The 18,412-nt window shown below is 42.9% G+C and overlaps 1 protein-coding gene across 3 annotated transcripts in view; it reads left to right on the top strand.

Annotated features, from left to right (window-relative positions):
• The first annotated feature begins 758 nt into the window (after positions 1-758).
• RSBN1L (round spermatid basic protein 1 like) overlaps positions 759-18,412 on the top strand; it is a 53,084-nt gene continuing 35,430 nt past the window's right edge. For 2 of the 3 annotated variants that reach the window (XM_087767943.1, XM_087767941.1), the window contains exons 1-2: positions 759-1,441; positions 13,884-13,997. In XM_087767943.1, the coding sequence (XP_087624069.1) occupies positions 808-1,441; positions 13,884-13,997 (748 nt within the window). In that variant the 5' untranslated portion in view covers positions 759-807. The remainder of the gene's footprint in view (positions 1,442-13,883; positions 13,998-18,412) is intronic. The other variant, XM_087767942.1, reaches the window with a different exon arrangement.

The raw sequence follows: 18,412 nt of genomic DNA, 5'->3' as shown, positions 1-18,412 counted from the left end.
CGGGGAGCTCTTATTTGTGGCACTAAACTCCACGTTCTAGGCCACTGCTGCCTTTTGCTTTGGAGGCAGCCAACCTGCTGGCAAAGGCGCTGTTCCAAACTTCCCTTATTTCCAAGCAAAAGCCTTTCTCAGGACGCCGCCCGCGGGGCCGCAGGGATCCCCTCAGCCGGCCCCGCCGCCCGCAGCGCCAGGCGGCGGCGGGGAAGCCCCAAAGCTGAAGAGCTGATGCGAGCCAGCTCCCGGCTCGCCAGCGCCTCCGGGCCCCGCCGTAATGCGCCACAGCTCGACCACCCGGGTCGCGGAGAAGCGGCTCGCCGGGACGCGGCCCCTCAGCCCCGGGCCTCACCCTCCGGCTGCCGCTGCCGCGGCCGGGCCCCGCCCGCCATCGCTGGGGGCGGCTGCCTGCCCTGCCCCCGCCTGGCGGAGCGCGCTCGGCGCTCCCCGCCACACCCGCCGGGGCTGGGGACCGGGACCGGGACCGGGACCGGGACCGGGACCGGGACCGGCCCTGCGCCGCGCCGAGCCGAGCGCCTCCTCCCCGTCCCTGTCCCCGCTGCCGTCGCCCCGCAGCTGCGCCCGCCCTGACAGCAATCCCCCTCCCCTCGCCCCCGCTCTCTGACTGCGCACTCAGCCGAGCCCGCTGCCCCCAATCCCCTGAGAACCCGCCCCCTCCTCGCCCTGCGATTGGCCGATCACGCTGTCTCTCCGGCGCCTCCCCTGCCCATTGGGCGAGGCGGGGCGCCCCCCCGCCCCTCCCGGTTCTGTCGGTTGAGGCGAGCCGAGAGTAAATAGAAGCAGGAGCCCAAAATGGCGGAGCCGCCGAGCCCTGGTTGTGGCGCGGCGTCGCCCGAGCAGGAGCCGTTCGGTGCCAGGCCGGCCCCGGACGCGAAGGCTTCCCGTGGGTCCCAGCCAGCCGCCAAGAAGATGAAGGGAGCTGATGAGAGGAGCCTGAAGGGCACTAAGCGCGTCAACGGTGAAGGGGGCGGCGGGGGCGGCAACGGCGGGAGCGGCAAGCAGTCGCTGCCGGCGGTCGTGCCGAGCTACAGCAACCCCGCGGCGTGGGGCTTCCCCGCGCTCCCTTCTGGCCCCTCCGGGGGCGCGGCGGGCTTCACTTTCCCCTCTCCGCTGTCCCGGAAGCTGCTGTCGCCCGCCGTTTTGCTGCCCTCGTCCGCCTCCCCCTCCTCTTCTTACCAGCAGCACCAGCACCGCCACCACCGGCACCGCCTGGCTCTGGCCGTCGAGGCGGGAGGCTGCGGGAGCGGCGGGGCGGCCGGCGCTGGCGGCGGGAGCGCCAAGCCGAAGAGGCCCAAGGAAAAGCGGGACAAGGAGAGGAGGAAGCACGGGGCCCTGCCCGTGGTCGCGGCGGTGGGAGATGGCGGCGGGGGCCTGAGTGCGGCGGGCCGGGAGGAGAACGGAGAGGTGAAGCTGCTGTTGCCGAAAGGTGAGGGGCGGGCGGCGTGGCTGTGCGCGGCCCGCGGGGGATCGTTCGCCGCACGCAGCCTGAGGGGCGGGAAGGGGAGGGAGGGAGGATGGTGAAGGCTGGAGGAGAGCGGGAAGGGGCGAGCCCGGGCTGGGCAGGGTGGGTATGGTGCTGTACGTGAAGGTGCCCGCAGCTGCCGTGAGGGAGCAGGAAATGGTTGCGATGCTCGGGTCGGGCCGTTAGCATGGCTGCCTGCCCCCGCCCCGCCCCGGCGCGCCGGCCCCGGGCAGCGCCGCTTCCCGCGGGCCTTACCTGGCTGCCCTCTCCGCCCTGCCCTCCGCGGAGCCGGGGGCAGCCAGGCCTGGGCGCTGCCGGCTGGAGCCGGGGAGGAGGCCGCTGGCGTTGTGTAAGTTTGTGGGGAAGGCAGCGGCGGCTTAGTCTGCCGTCAATCCTGTCAAAAAAGGGGGTGTGGAGTTAGCGATGGCGTCAGCTAGAAGCTGCCAGAGGCCTTAGGTTTTCTTACCTATTAGGGAAATAAGGGTGCCTAGTAATTTGCTAGAGATCTGCGAACAAAACTGAATTTCTGTCCTTGCTGTGGGGGGAAAACCGGGGGAGACTACGTGTTACAAAATACCCCCAGTTTTAAAATGAAATCCCGAATGATCTCATTTGTTAGGCTATTAATTTTTACAGGCTAAGTCATCGAGTACCAGAGAGCATGCAGTTAAAATTTAGATGCTTAGACTTCTGAAATCTCATTTAGTTGCTGCTTCAGGTTTGCTTTATTTCCTGAAGATCACTGGGCTAAAATCTTACAAGAAATGCTCGAGGCCTTCAGGAGAAGGGGAGGAGTGGTGGGTTAGTTTATTAATGGGGCTGGACAAAAATGGGCATACCGGGTAAGACAAGATATTAGGCTGGATTCTTGCTGAGCTTCTTGCTAACTGCTTAACAGTAGATGCTTAGGAAGTGAAAGACAATGCATGAATATATGAAGACAGTACAAGAATATATGCTTTTATTTCCGGTGTATGCTTTCCCAGTCTCCAGTGACCTTAAACCAGATGTTGATGCTTTTGCATTTACATCAAAATATGAAGAACTTGAAACGTTCACTCCATTACCTAGTTTAAGCAAGTATCTTTCAAAGGAAAGGTAAATTATAGCTGTTATGTAGGCTTAGGTTACTTTGCTTGTGGTCTATATCTGTACTTGTAGGATGAGCCAAGCTTGGAGAGAACAATTGTTATTATCAATATGCCTTTTTGTCTATTGATTACATTGTCTGCATTTTCTGCTAGTTTTTGCTAGTGTCTTGTGTCTGATTCACTTACCTTTGAGTATTTTTTTTTTTTAATTACTGGTTCTTTTTGGTTGGCATGTTGCACATGTTTTTTGTTCTTGGGATCTTCATTGCTGGTGTGTAAGTGGGCTTTAAGTATGTCATTTCAGTGCTTTCAAGTATTTCATTTTAGGTTTTTTTTCCTTCTTCCTGTCCAAAAGATGACTTAGGAAAAATCTTCAGAAATGATATTGAGTGCACATTTGGTGTTGGTGAAGCCTTTTTCCTTTCAAGGATAGCTGCTAAGAAACTCCCTCAATATCTTCCAAGTAAAGCTATGGAAATAATAACCATATTCACTCGGATTGTCTTAGTGTCTTACCAGTGTTACACAATCATGTTAATAAATCTCTGACAACAATAATACAAGAACAGGATGAAATGTTTTTTGCACATTGATAAAAGAAATGATGACAGTCATGGTGTCAACTGAATAATTATTAATTCAACCCTCCTGGAAGCAGTGACTAATCTTTCAAGAGGAGATTCTGCACCTTCTATCTGGAAAGGATATTTTCTCAGAACTTGTATATTGACAGGCACAAGTACTTGACATTTTAGTTGCTGTTCGCTCAGAACAGATCTTTTCACCTTTCATTTATTTCTTGAAAACCTAATTACAGGCAACAAATAACATTTTCCTAGGCGAATGATGCCTGTATGGCAGCTGGGTCTCCAGATTTCTGTTTAGAGGCAGTGGTTTCTATAGCTAAAATTTTGTGGTGTACTTTCCTATATAAATGAAAAAATGTATATTCATTAAACTGTATATTTTTGCAGAGAAGGCTGTAAGAAAGTGAGGGATGCAGTGAGTCTTCTGTTGAGAGCAACCAGCCTTTTTAAAGTGGTTCTGTATTTGACTGTAGATTAAAGAACAGGTCTGTGCTGTTAATCCTGTGAATAATTTACTTTTCAGAGAGGAAAGGAGAAATGCAGTTATGATGCAGGGAGAAAAGAATGACGGGGGGGGGAATACAGAATTCTTAGTAGAGAGGAAAACTAAGAATGATATATTAGGGTTGGAGGGTGGAATAAGCAGAATTTGTGCATTGGGATTGCTGGGACTATGGCATAGACTAGAAGAAGATACTGTAGGGATGCTGGTTGCAGCAGTGTGAGTGAATGTGGAATGAGTGAATTTGAGATGCTGACATGAAAGAGGGAGGAAATAGCATGCAAAAACTGTGTAAGAGGGAGATGATTCTGATCTTGCTTTGGGGCAAAAAATATGTATAAAGGTGCTGTAGAAAAGGCAAGGAAGATTAAAAGAAGGGTAGGATAAAAGGAGAGTGGCAAATTTAGGCAGTCCACAGGTATGACATCAGAGTGAATTTAGAGGGTTTTGTATAATAAAAAAACCTGAGAGGCTTGCATGCATAGAATATATAGGGGGAAAGAAGGAGTAAAATGTGCCCCTTTTGGTGTAATGAGATGAGTTCATAGAAGCTGTCATATGTGCAGCTGGTAGTACCTTCTAAAAATCAACCTAATGCAGGCAAGTGCAGTTTCGTTTTCCTTGAGTCTGCAGTTAGACAACCATTTTGCTTTTGGTGCTGTTGAAAATAAGCAGGAACATGGAATTGACAGTATTGATTGTTTTTTCTCTCATAGCATTCAGAACTGATAAACATACCACTGTTGCACCTGCCAGAAAGAAAATTGTGCAGATGAGGAGACTAAAGATGCAGAAGTCTCTAAAAGAGGCAAAATTATCAAAAGATAAGCAGGTGGAATGGGTGAGATTTTCTTGATCGTTTTGAGGCTCTGAAGATGGAAAAACTCCATCCTCCTCTTTGCAGCCAAAGTGGAGATGCGTTGCACGTGGGTACACGGGATGGAGTGGAATTCCCAGTTGAACTTTGTACTGATAAGGGTGCCAGTGTCTATGAATTGGGAGGAGTCGCGTTTCTAATCAGTGAGGTATGTGCGCACTCTGCTACACAGAGCAGTTATGACGCTCGGAGAAAAAGCTTTACCCTGGTGAGAGAAAGGGAGGGCCTGCACAGGCCTTAGTACTGGAGAAAATGGGGAATGAAACTAGGGGGATTGGGGGAAGAATGGCAGAATTTGTCTCATGGGATTGCTGGGACTGTAGCGTAGACAAGATAATACAGGGAATCAGGCTGCGCAGTGATGTGGAGTGAATGAATGTGACATCTGGACTTGAAAAACTGTCATCATAGGACTATGAGTAGTACCAATAGCATTTTCCTAATTCTAGTTTAATTGCTGTGATGATGATAAGGGGTATTGACACTGAGGAGGAAATTGTGAGAAGATCTTTTACCTACGAGTCAGGAAGCTGAGTATAGGAGCTGATGTTTGTTCTTGGCTTGCAATAGTGATTACTAGGCAAGAGGGCCTAGTTTTGAGGCACCTTTCTTTCCCAAGCGATAGGAAGATGTTAAGCTTGGTTATAGCCAAGATGGATGATGTGCTTAAAGCTCTTTAAAATTTTTGTGTTTTCTTCCTTGAATGAGTCTTCGTTTACGGATTTCTCTAGTCTTCTAATTCGTTGGAAAGACCTTTAACTTGCAGAGTCATAACCAGGCCTTACAGCTTGTGTTTCAATTAAATGAACGGAGTTGAGTGAACCCTTCCGAGATGATGATCTAGCATGCAGAGAATCTGGAAGAACATTTTGCCACACGCATGACTTGTTCTTCAGATACGAGGTTCAGGCTGTTTAAAACAAGCTTAAATTTCACTTGTCAAGTACATTTTGATAGTGGAATTAGAAGTTGTGTAACTACTTTTATTTTAAAACGGTGTGAATCTGACAGAAATGATTGCTGTTCCAGTTTATGACCATGCTGATTCAGTTAGTCATTTAACTGATACCCTGCTCTAGCAGTTCATGGTTGAAATTGTTTTCTTAACAGTGCAAAGCTCAGCTCAGCCACTCCCCACTTCATCAGATGATGCCTGCCCGAAGTTTTTTGTTTTGGTCCATAGACTTGCTGTACAGTGTGATCCAGATGCATGAACCATCTTTTCTGATTTTTTTGCCATTCTGTGTACGGTTTCCCTTTCCCTCAATTTTTTTTTTCTTTGGTGATCCATTTGCTGATAAGATTACCTTAGTGTGCAAGCAATTACAAAATGAGACTGGTATTTTTCACTTGCAGATGGGAGTTCCCCGTATGAGCAAGCAAGCTGAACATGGTACTGCAGCTCTTGTTTTAATTCCAGTCTTTTTTTTTTTTTCTTTTTCTCCTGCTGTCTTTGAAGGATAGATTAGATTAGATTTCAGGTGGGCATTTACCAGTGATTCTTCTGATAACTTTGTTGCTTTGGGCTGCATGACACTTCTGGATTTTAAGCTTTCAAGAAATTGCACCTCTCAGGCTTGTTAAGTTCGGTTTGGATCTAGAGGGATGCTCATTTCATAGTCTGACTTCCTGAAGTAGGTTGGAGAAAGTTTTGGATCTTCTTCTTTTCCCCTTCTTTAGAGCTGGGACCATGCATCTTGCTCGTTAGGTTGTCCTTTTTCTTCTGCTAAACATTTCTCTCTTCTGCTTACTCCTATTTCCTTTGCCTTTTTTCATACTGTGTGGCTTGACTCACTTCCCCCCCCCCCCCCGCCAAACGCCTTAAATTCAGCAGTCATTTTCATGCTTGTGAGGCCTCTTGATCACTCTCTTCTGAATTCTTTAATATATTTCTGTTCAGATTCCACACTATAATCAGCAGTTTCTAGAAAGTGTTTAGAGTTTTAAGTGTGATATACAAGAAGAGTGACGACTCAGATTTCTTTGGATGTCCGAGATTTATATGCAGTTTAGGTTTGAGAGCTGATAGTGACATTAATGTAAGCATTCAATGTTGAGATGAATTTGGAGGAGTGTATCTTTCTCCTGAGGGACCTTGTTCCCTTTTCGCTTCTGTGAAATAACCATGAAGCTTGCTAGACGGTAAAAAAAACTGTCCTTTTCTAAGCTGGAGAACAAAGAAAGCCCCTCCTATACCCCAGAATCCAGCTCTGTGCGTAATTTACGCAGCAGAAACTTATTCTGGTTGTAAAATAACAAATAATTTTTTTTAGTTGAAACAAGATCAGTAGGCTGAAAACATCAGATCCGAAACCTCTTGTAGAGGCCTTGTTTGCAGCTGTCACGTTCTCCACTACCAGTTTCTGATGCAACTTCCCAGTGCTTGGGCTTAAACTTGGCTCACTCAGTTCTACATGTAGAAGGTCTGCTTTAAAAGTGCAAAGATTAGAGGAATTGCAAAGATTAGATTTAAATTTCTTGAAGTGTTTTGATTCTGAAAGGGGTCTGTCTTCCTTCCCATTCACTGAAGGGCTTGGGGAAATGTTCTTGCCTGGTAAGGGGATTTCTTTAGTCATATCTTGGATGTTAAATTTTCATTTCTGAAAGGAATGTCAGCCAAATATTCCTGGTTATTGGAATGAGAAAGCTATCATGATTTTTTTTTTTTGGTGTCCCCAAAATACTGTATGGGTTTTTTCATGTTCATTGTGTCAGGCAGCGTGCTCTCCAGTGTACCTTGTATGACTTAATAAAAGTGCAGGTGTCAAAACCGTTAACATAGTGGTGTTAAACGTACTTCATGTATCTGCATAACCAGATAAACATGGCTTCTTGAGGTTTTATTTTTATGGGTATTTGTATAAAGGGAGGAGAGTGCCGATGGAAGGAACAGTGGCTGATGTTCTTGTACTCCCCTCCTCCTCCCCTTTCTCATCAGTTACAATACTGTTGGTGTTAACCATCTTGATGGTGTCCGTTAGCAGTAGTTTGTAAATATTTTGCCTGATGTGCAGTGACAGCCCTTAAATCAAAGGGAGGAGAGAGAGGCAGAATACTTTGAACATAATCTATGACTGACTGCTAATGTGGGTTACCATCTGGAAAACCGATGCAAAGCAGCTGCAACTTTTGGCATCCGACAAGGTTGTAAAGCTCGCCTCTTTCAGTGCTGAAGTGGACTTGCTCGGGCTCCGCATCATCTTCAAGGTGCGGATTTCACAATGTGACAGCGACCACGTTGCATGTAATCCACTACAGAACATTTCCCACTTGACTCATTCTCTGTGCACTTGATTTACCTTTTGGACTGTAGAAAGCTTGCAAAGATCTGGTTAAATTTCTGAAATCTGAATGGTGTCATCTGTAAATTTGTGTTCCTTTATTTACTACTTGGGAAATAACTGCAATCATTATGAGAAGGTATCTACCTAGTTAGGAAACAGAAAACTTTTTCTGTAGTCTTTAGTTGTAAATGGCTGTTTGCCTTATAAATGCAGTATATATTCCATTTCTTTTATTTATGTACTTAACCCAACATCTAGGAAGAGTAGAAGCTTTTGGATTTGAGGAGGAAGTATGCATATCACTCTGAATTAATTCAGTTAATCATGTGGATTCATTGTAAAGTGAAAACATTCTTCAGATGCCATTTAGGAAGGTGAGGTGCAACACTTCTTCATAATGGAATTCTTCTTGTCTGTATATAGCAGTTTTTTAAAAATACTGCTGTTGCTGCATTTCATTCATGGGTGTACTGTTTCTATGACATTAAAACCAAAGAATATGGACTTTGTGGTGACACTCATATTGTGACCTTGAATGAGACATGTAGAAATCTCTTCATTCCTTGCGTGTTGTATTTCCTCCGAACAGGGATACTTATTCCTACAGAACTCTGTATTTTAAAAAGTTTACATGTGACATTGGCTTATTTAGTAGAGTAAAAAAATAACTACAATAATAGAGACCCTTTTTTCTTCAGGCAGCAGAGCTTGAAAGCTAAGGAGCAAGCCTAACTGTTACTGGACCTTCCATAGCTGATTCCTACTGTGCCTGGCGTTTCTTTTTTTTTTTTTTTTTTAACCCTAGTAGGGAGCATTTACAAACTCTGTTTGGTCTGTGACCAGTTATTTCCTGAGCAGTGTATTTCTCTGTCAAAAGCATATAAAGCAAAAGGGCATTTTGGTAGGGGAAAAACTTCATTAAAAGATACAGGGTTCTTCCATCTTTACTCTGGGATACTAATGACTTCAAACTTTTGGCTTTTAGTTCTAGTGTATTTAGAGGTACGTAAAGGAATAGGAAGTCTGTGTGCATGCATGAAGAGCACGTAGTACAATGAGTAATGATGTGAGAAGACTCTAAGGGTTACTATGCTACAATAATGTTTGTATGTATGCATGAAAAGTTTGTATGTAATAATTACTGTGTTTTAGTCGTGATTGTCCCTGATGTAGTTGTTAAAAACACAATGGAAAATATGGATTTATGTGAAGAGACCTGAATAGATCATCTGCTCTTTGGAGCTAGTCCCTAAAATTCATCAAATGAACAATAAGATAATGTTTTGAGGACCGCTGAGTTCTTTGGTTGTTGAATGTCACGAGGAAGCTGTTGCGGCAGTAGTAAGCATTGGGCTAAGGAGAAGTAGCTGTCAGCTGCCTCGGTACAATGTAGTGAGTAGAAACAGAGACATCAGTTTTCCAGCTGTGTTCTGGCCAAGTTGAGAGCTACTGCATTGCTGAGGGTTTTGGATGATTTTAAGAGTAAGGATTTTGGTATGAGTGATTTGCTGATATAACAGTAGAGGACTGGTATTTTCCCAGAGAGACTTGTTTCATTGCATTTTTTGTTGGTATCTTATATGGCTATTAGGTATTCTTTTCTGTCACTTCAGATGTGATTCATGGCACCATGATTGACTTTTTCTCCTGTTGGAAGAATCTGGTTACCAACTTTTAAGATTTGGTATTTTCTCCCTTTTCAAAGTAGAGCAGGCATAAGAGGCATTTTTTGTGTCTGTTTTGATCCAATAATTAAAAAAAAAAAATCACCAACCAAAAAAAAACCCCAACAGATGAAATGTTAGACAAATCCTCATATTCAGTACCTGACTAACGTTTTTATTATCCCTTACCAGAACAACTTTTTTAAAAGGGAGAGAGCAAATAACTCAGCTTAAATAAAACTGAAGTTTATGTTGCTGGAATGTTTCTTTTTTTTTAATATCTACTGAAGTGGAGAAACAGCTATTGAAATTAATATGTAATTTTACTTTACTTGAAAATTCATCAACATTATACATATCCCCCCAAAAAACCCAAACCCACCACCAAACAAACACACACCAAAACAAAATACCCACACCCTTGTGGAAGTAGTTCCAATAAAGGACCACAACTATTTGGTAAGTTGTTCCTGTGACTAACTTGTGCCTTTGTTTAAAAAAAAAAAAAAAAAAGGAACTGTAATATGATCATTTATGGACTAGGGATGTCAGACTTTAGCTTCTAGTCAGTGGTACATCTATATATGTTGTTTTTTTAGAATGAAGACCTTTTTATTAAAACTTGTCTTCCATGTTTGAGTCAAATTACCCCTTTGCCTTACTTTGAACTCAAAGTATCTCCTCATTAGCGTATGAAACTTAAATTTGTTAATTGCTTTTCTGAAGCTTCAGTTTTTCATCATTGTGAAAACTGAAACTAACTGAAACTATTCCAGTGGCAACTGCAATGCTGAGACATACTGAGGTAATAGCTGTTGGTACTTGATGTTCTCTTGTCATGATCGCTGACCATTTGGGTTACGTTATTTCCCTGGGGACTCATTTCATCCTGTTCCCTCAGCAGCTCAAGCCTTTTTTTTTTATTTAACTTGTTAGTAGTATTGGTGAAAGCTAATTGCAGAATATTCTGTGGACACGGAAAGATTAGTATAAACATCTCTCTACCTTTTACTACTTTGAGATGCTGTTGTCCTACAAATGAAGTGGAGACCTAAGGTTTTGGATCAGTAGTAGCTGTTACTGGTAAACCTCAAAAAAGCTATAGAAAAGCATTCCAACTTCTCTTAACTTGTTCAACAGAACAAGTTTTGTCTTGTTTTCCCTTGCCAACCTCACTTACTGGTTGCTTATTCTGTGACATGTAGATTGGAAATTGCTTAATGTTGGAGGCGTTTGTTTTGAAGCCGGATTTTTGTGAAGAATTTTCATGTTTCTTGGTTGAGAAAGTGCGATTTGGACTCAAATTATGTATGGCTGGATGGGATTGATACCTTCTATTTGAGAGGACACTCAGAGAGATCCTGATCTGTGGCATTTTGGAAAGTGCCAAAGAGCTGTAGCCCGTGTTGAACTGATCAACTTTATTGGGCCGCATCATATGGTGGCAGCAGTTAGTATGGAGACTGTACTTGGAGAATTGCACTTGCCCTTCCTTGTTAGATATCTGTGCCATAGGCATGTCTTAATCATGTTTCTTGACTATAGTGACTATTGGATGCTTCTAAATTTACTGACTTTGCAGAGCCAGCATAGCTAAGTTGCAATAGATTTTGTAGGAAACTCAATCTTAAAATAATTTGGTTGATTTTTTTATCTCTGCATCCCATTGAAAGCTGTGAAATGGAATATCTATCACTGAGGAGAATGATCTGCAGAATTTTGTTTGAGAATTGTGTTTGAGTTCTGCCAGCCAGACTAGAAAATACTAATTTTTATTCATAAACTGAAGACATTTGAACTAAGAATTAAGACCCAAGTGTTAATCTGTGGAATGACTCCCATTTTGACATAGATTTTTTTTTTTGTTATGTCTTTGTTTCAATATTTATTGATGCTTTTTTTAAGGAGAACTCTACTATCTAGTGCTTATCTATTCTGTGGGCTTTGAGGGAGGAAGCCTGAGAATTTGTACATTTAAATTGGGATTCTCAACTGTTCTTTACTTGCCTCAGGCTGTACACTGGTTTTGTTATAGTACTGTGATTTCTAAAAGGGAAATAGTTATGTTTAATTTATTTCAAACCTTCCTCAGCTGCATTTACATTGTATTTGCAGTGCTTCAGGTATGATTTGCTTGTGGCTGTTGCTGGAGGAGGTCACAGACACTTCCATTGTTTCTTTTGTCTGGAACATCTCACCATTGACTCTGCTAATTGCTTGATGTGAAAATAAACTAGAGGCTCTTCAAAAGGTTTCAGCTTGTTCTCTGTCCTTACTTATGTGTTGGTTCTGACAAAACTGGAAGATTCATTGGCCTGTGATGCTATTCATGAGCCTGCAATAAAGGATTCTTTCAGTCTTTCTCTCGTCCTCTTTCAACAACGCTCAGCATTTGTATATGCTCTTCAGTCTTTCTTTGATTCATAAGTGATAGCAGAAGTCAACTGTACCTCTTAACAGTATGCAAATGTTGAGATAAAATCTAGGTCCCCCCATGATAATTACACTCCTGGCTGAGTTGAACGTTCACTGCAGGTTACCAATGAAGCCTGCTGTTCCTGCCTACTTGCTGAGTGTCTGCTTTCAGAGTGTTACTTAAACTCAACTCCTGTTACATAATCTATTTCCTACTTCGTATTTCTTAAGTTGCAGGGGATTTACAATTTGGGTGTTTCTTTTGGGGAAGAAGCAGGCTGGAGAGGAAGATTCATGTCTGCTTAACCTAATTCTAGAAAGTACAGGTTCGTGTTGCTTAGGAAAACTTGTTTGGATTCCATGGTCTGCTATACAGATGAATGTGCTTTGTCATCCCTTGTCTTTGAACCGTTAGAAGGCTGTTCTTGGATGGGGTTGTTTCAGTCACTTAGAACTAAGACTCCCAGACAGTTTAAGCACAGCTGCCTTATTCCTTATTATTTTTGTGCCAGCATAGTTTCTGTTCTCTGCTGCTTATCTTGATCTGTGGATAAACAACAGATGTATCTCAATTGCCATCTCTTCTGGCCTTTATTTTCTTTCTTAGGCTCTTCCCAAAATACCGTTCTTCATCCTAACAACTGCTAGATTCAAGTTCTGTAGCCTTACTAGAAAACTCCTAAAAGGAAAGATACGAGTGCTGTGGAGTCGTTGTTACAGTATTCATTTATGTGGATTATTGCAAACCCTTTGCACTTTTTTTTACTATTAGCATGCTTCATAAATAGTTTGGTTATGGGACACTCTATATTGTCTTCTAGAATTAAAGGCTTTGGTTCGGTTCTGAGGAATATTTCTGATTTGTTAGTAGTGAAGATACCTGCTTCTTCTATTTTTATGTGAATGCTTGAGGAAAAGTGATTGGCTTTCTCTTTGCTTCCACATGGGGTTTATAATGCAAGTACCATAAATAAAACATCAGGATTGTCTTTCAGCTGTATTATTGAGAAAGCATTCTGAAGCATAACATTATGTAAAAGCTTGAAATCAGATTTCCTCTTCCCTGCGGAGGTTAAAAAGCCCAGTAAACTCTTGGAGGAGGTACTTGGGTTCAGGCCAAGAAACTAGGCATGAAGTGCTGGCTGCATCTAAGCCTAGTAAAATCTGACTTCTCTAAATGCTTGGCCTCAAAAGTAAATCTAAACTCAGCTTAAAAAGATTACTCCTTGAAATTATGAATTCATCTGGGTCTGGTATTTTTCATGTAGAAAGCATGCCTAAAGGCTCTGCTTTTGTATGACAATGATTTAAAAACATGGAGTGACTTGACAAGGAAGTAAATGAATAACGAGACTGCTCAGGTAAGCTCTTGCTGATTGTAGGTAAGCAAGGGAAGCACCAGTGCGTTATATCTGCTGTGCAAATACAGTGCATTTCATGTGTTTCTACTAATTACGTCTTACTGCTATTAATGCATTAGTGTAGCCTGTGAACTTAATTTGTCAGCTGCAACATCTTTTACATTAAGTCTTCATTCCAAGCTACTTGCAAAAGCCTTTAAATTTAGACTGTGGAAGATAGTTATGTGAAGTTTCTAGTGTATATGCACACCCAGGAAAACACAAACCTTACTCTTTTTCCTCGTTGCTTATCTCATGTGGGTAATTTGAATTTCAAGAAATAAGAGCCGACTGCAGATGCAAAATAAGAGCAGAGGGTAGTAGGAATAACCAAAAATTGTTAAAGTTAACATGCTGAATTGTTGCATACAGTTGTAACATAATAGAAACAAAACTTATCTGAGTTAAATAAGCTTATGTTGGATTATGCAACAGATAAATATTAGCTTTTCATATTATAAGTACTGGGATTTTTTTTAACTCCTCCTTTTATCCTCTTAATAGAGCTTACATAAGAGTAATATGAAACATGCATGCAACATTTAGTTTTCCGTTCCTACTTAATTGTAAAATATTTGCATTTCAGCTCAAATCAAAGACAAAATTAAAGAAAGGGAAAAGAAGCAAAAAGAGAAGAAGAAGCACAAAATAATGAATGAAATCAAGAAAGAAAATGGAGAGGTCAAATTATTGCAGAAAGGTAGGTTCAAACTATTTAGTGCTATTTCATTCTAGCGCTTTAAAATCTTTGTGATTGGATTGGATACTGAGTTTTAATACTGTGTTTTTCATTTAACTTAAATGCCATTTTCCCTGATTAGTTGGTATGAGGGTTGCAAATTAAAACTTAACTATAAATGTTAATTTTTTTTTTTTTGTCAAGTGTGTTAGGCATTGGAGATTAAAAATGTAATTATCACCACGATGTTGCTTATACAGGACTGGTAAAGACTAGTACTTCAAGGAATAATATTGGTGATACCTACATCTTCTCTGCAGTTACTGAAGAACGTTATTTTATATATTGTGGAGAAGAAAAATGAATCCATGTCATGTTTTATATCTAACATTAAGTGCACAAAACTGGATAACTAAGGAGTTAATAGTTCAGGAACTTTTGTCAAATACTAAAAAATGATGTGCAACAGGCAATCTTAATTTTGAGTAATTTCTTTTACTTCATTTACTGTAGTGGAATGTAATTAAGATCATGTTATCACACTTGCTTGTACATCCACTGAATCTTAGAATTGTACAGTAGTTGAGATTAGAAGGGACCTAGTCCAATGCTGCTGCTCAAAGTAGGGTCAACTAGAGCAGGTGCCCGGGACTATCAGACTCTGTGTATCTCCACGGGTGGAGGCTCCACAATCTCTCTGGACAACGAGTATCAGTATTTGACCACTCTTGCAGTAAAAAATTGTTGTCTTATGTTTAAAAGGAATTTCTTTTAATTCAATTTGTACCCTTTACCTCTTGTCCTGTCACTGGATACCATTGAGAATAGTCCTGCATCTGGGGAAGAATAACCCCAAGCACATATTGGGGGCTGACCAGCTGGAAAGCAGCTTTGCTGAGAAGGACCTTGAGGCTCTGGCAGACAACAAGCTGACCGTGAGCCAGCAGCGCACCTTCATGGCAAAAAAAGGCCAACAGTATCCTGGGCTGCACTAGGAGGGACATTGCCAGCAGGTCAAGGGAGGTGATCCTTCTCCTCTATTCAGCACTGCTGAGGCTGCATCTGGAATACTGCATCCAGTTCTAGGCTCCCCAGTACAAGAAAGATAGGGACTTACTGGAGCCTGTTGCAATAGGACAAGGAGTAATGGTTTTAAACTAAAGGAGGGTAGATTTCGGACTAGACATAAGGAAGAAATTTTTTATGATGAGGGTGGTGAAACCCTGGAACAGGTTGCCCAGAGAGGTGGTAGATGCCCCATCCCTGGAAACATTCAGGGCCAGGCTGGATGGGGCTCTGAGGAACCTGATCTAGTTGAAGATGTCCCTGCTCATTGCAGGGGGGCTGGACTAGATGACTTTTAAAGCTCCCTTCCAACCCAAAGCATTCTATGATTCTGTGATCTTTCCTATGAGGAGGGCTGAGAGAGCTGGGACTGATCACCCTGGAGAAGAGGAGGCTCAAGGGGGATCTCATCAATATGTATAAACACCTGATGGAAAATAATGAATGAGATGGAGCCATACTCTTCTCAGCAGTGATCAGTGACAAGACAGGAAGCAGTGGACACAAATTAAAACCTATGAAATTCTGTCTGAATGTAAGAAAAAACTTTGTTACTGTGAGGGTGAGTGAGTACTGGCACAGGTTGCCTACAGAGGCTGTAAAACCTGACTGGACACAGTCCTGGGCAGCCTGCTCTAGGTGACTGTGCTTGAGCAGGATTGGACTTAAATGATATCAAGAAGTCCCTTCCAGCCTCACTGGTTCTGTAAGTCTGGCTACATCTTTACACCCTTTCATCAGGTGTTTATACACACTGCTAAAATTCTTCTTTCCACCACTGCTTGCTTTTCTCCATGCTGAACAATTCACTGCTCTCAGCCTCCCCTTGTGTGAGTGATGCTCTGCTCACCTAATCATTTTTGGGGCCCTTTGCCGGACTTGTTCCAGTATGCCCATGTCTGTCTTGGACTGGCAAGCCCAGAACTGGACATGATACTCCAGACGTGTCTCCTCAGTGATGGGCACAGGGGAAGAATCACTCCCCTCAACCTGCTGGCAGTGCTCTGCTCTTCCTAACCCTGCCCAGGAGGCGGCTGGCCTGCTTTGCCACAAAAGCACATGATGGCTTATGGTCAACCTGGGTTTCACCAGGACCCCCGAGGCCTTCTCTGTGGGGCTGCTGTCCAGCCAGTTGGTCCCCAGCCTGTGCTGGTGCATGGGGTTATTCCTCCCAGGTGCAGGGCTTTGCACATCCCAGTGTTGACTTCACGAGACTTCTGCTGGCCCATTTCTACAGCCTCTCAAGGTCCCTCTCACTGGCAGCGTAACCCTCTGGTGCATCAACCACTCCTTCCACTTCTGGGTCACCTGCAAACTTGCTGAGGGTGTGCTCTGTCCCATGCTGCCATTAATGAAGATGTTGAACGGTACTGGCGCAAGGTATCGATGTCTGGGTTACTCCAGCAGTGACTGTCCTCCAGCTGGACTTTCTGCTGCTGATCACAACCATTTGAGCATGGCAGTTAAGCGAGTTCTTGAACCACCTCACTCTTCACTTATCTAGGTCATGCCGCATCAGTTTTTCTGTGAGGGTGTTGCTTATTTAAGTAGACCAAATACTTTTTTTATCTGTTCTTTTTAGACTCTGCTTTTGAAGTTAGGAACAAATTCCTGATATGTTTTTGTTATCTTGTCTGCTGTAGGATTTAATTTACAAACAAAAAACTGAAACTCCCCAAACAAAACATTATCTCCAAAATGCTCATATGAGGTCAGAGGCATGGAACCCTGTAATTACGACATCGCATATTATACTCTATGCACAGCTCCGAGTAACTGTATTAGCAACTATGACAGCTTAAAACCTGTGTTGATCAGATCTCATGGTATCAGCTTAGACCATGGAGAATGTGTAAGCTGGTGGCTTCCTGTGAAAAGAACAGATGTGGCTTGTCTTTGCTGAGCATGAAAGGAAGTTGGTGGTTGAGATAGTGGGCAATGCTTAACTGCCTCAACAGTGAGGTTCTTCAGGTTTTGTTTGTGTACCTGCCTTTTTTTACTCAGTGTCCTATTTCTGTTGCCATTCAGCAGATGAGGTAGAAGCTGCAATGGCAGCGAGTCTTGTTACACAGATGTGATAAATGGCACCTAATGGGGATATTGGGCCTCAAATGGTGCTTTATTTTCAAGTTAATATAAAAAAGCTTATGCACAGGGGCTGTGTTAGAACACCTCTGCTGTTGTGAGCTAGTTAAGTAGCAGGATAGGTTATGCTTACAGAACAGTGCTACAAGTGCATTAGGTGCCTTGTCCCTGTTTCATAGATCTGATTGATTGTTATCAGTCAAGCCTCATGTTTTAGGTTTTCTTGAAGATATTGATGGGAAGTGTTTTGTAGATGCTATGTTTGGTTTGCCAGTATCCTGCAAAATTGACTGGTATTTAGGGAAAGAAAGGAGTGTGTCAGGAGAGTGGTTATTTAGAGCAGACAGATCCTCTCCTCTGGGTTTGTATCCTGTTCAGAACAGCAACTCTGGATGCCTTCTGTGGGCCTCCAAAATCTGACTGGATGTGCTTGTATGTGCTGTGAAGTTTGTATAACATTTCCTGATGCCTTCTGCTGATGTAGCTTTACGTCCTGGAAGCTGAGGGCAAGAAAGCAAAGGCAAAAGTGCTTTAAGATGCAACTTCTTGTATGTATTAGTGGTCAGTGCCTCGGTGACCTTCTCAGACATTATTAACTCTTCATCTAAGGATCTCTTCTTCCTGTGGAACAAAAGCTAAGCTCCAAGCCCTTTTATTCTGAGCTCAGAATTCACTGTGTGGGCTTAGGAACAAAGGTTTGGAACTAGTCTACTTTCCTTTTCTTTGGCATTTTGTTTTTTTGTGTGTTGGGTTTTTTTTTTTTTTTTTGTTGTGTGTGTGTTAAAGAGACTACAGCGCTGGTCTCTAAAGACAGCTTGTTTCCTTCTTCTCGGTGTTAGATGTGTATCTTGTTGTAAAATGTTAGTCTGACCATCTGCTGAATGCTTTTCTTACGTTGAGAATATTGTTAGTGTTTTGTTTTTTGTCTTTGTTTTTTCTTCTGTGACTTACTTTCATTGAGGGGGTGGAGGTAATAGCCTGCCTGATTTCAGACAGCTAAACGATCTTCCAATATGAAAGGTGGCTAGTCATAGAAGAAGAGGTCAGTACTGAGGGACTGATGCCGTTTGAGGGAGAGTTGGTGCATAAGCCTAACTTTGGTGCTTGAAGCTGAATGTGGAAGAGTTTACTTATATTAGGAAGCTTAGGGATGTAAGCTGTTCATCTGCCTAAACTTGGGTTGCTGTTCTGTTGAAAGTGGTGATAAAACTTGCCCATGTTAAGGGCAGCTCTTAAAAAGGGTATTTTTGCAGTTCCTGAGGCTGCTAAAGGAAATGTGTTTAGCT

The sequence above is a fragment of the Nipponia nippon genome, unplaced genomic scaffold, assembly GCF_047370975.1.
Source record: "Nipponia nippon isolate SJK-2023a ecotype South Korea unplaced genomic scaffold, ASM4737097v1 scaffold_3, whole genome shotgun sequence".
Classification (NCBI taxonomy): domain Eukaryota; kingdom Metazoa; phylum Chordata; class Aves; order Pelecaniformes; family Threskiornithidae; genus Nipponia; species Nipponia nippon.
Note: the sequence above shows the minus strand (reverse complement) of the source record. Positions and strands in the feature narration are given on the sequence as shown.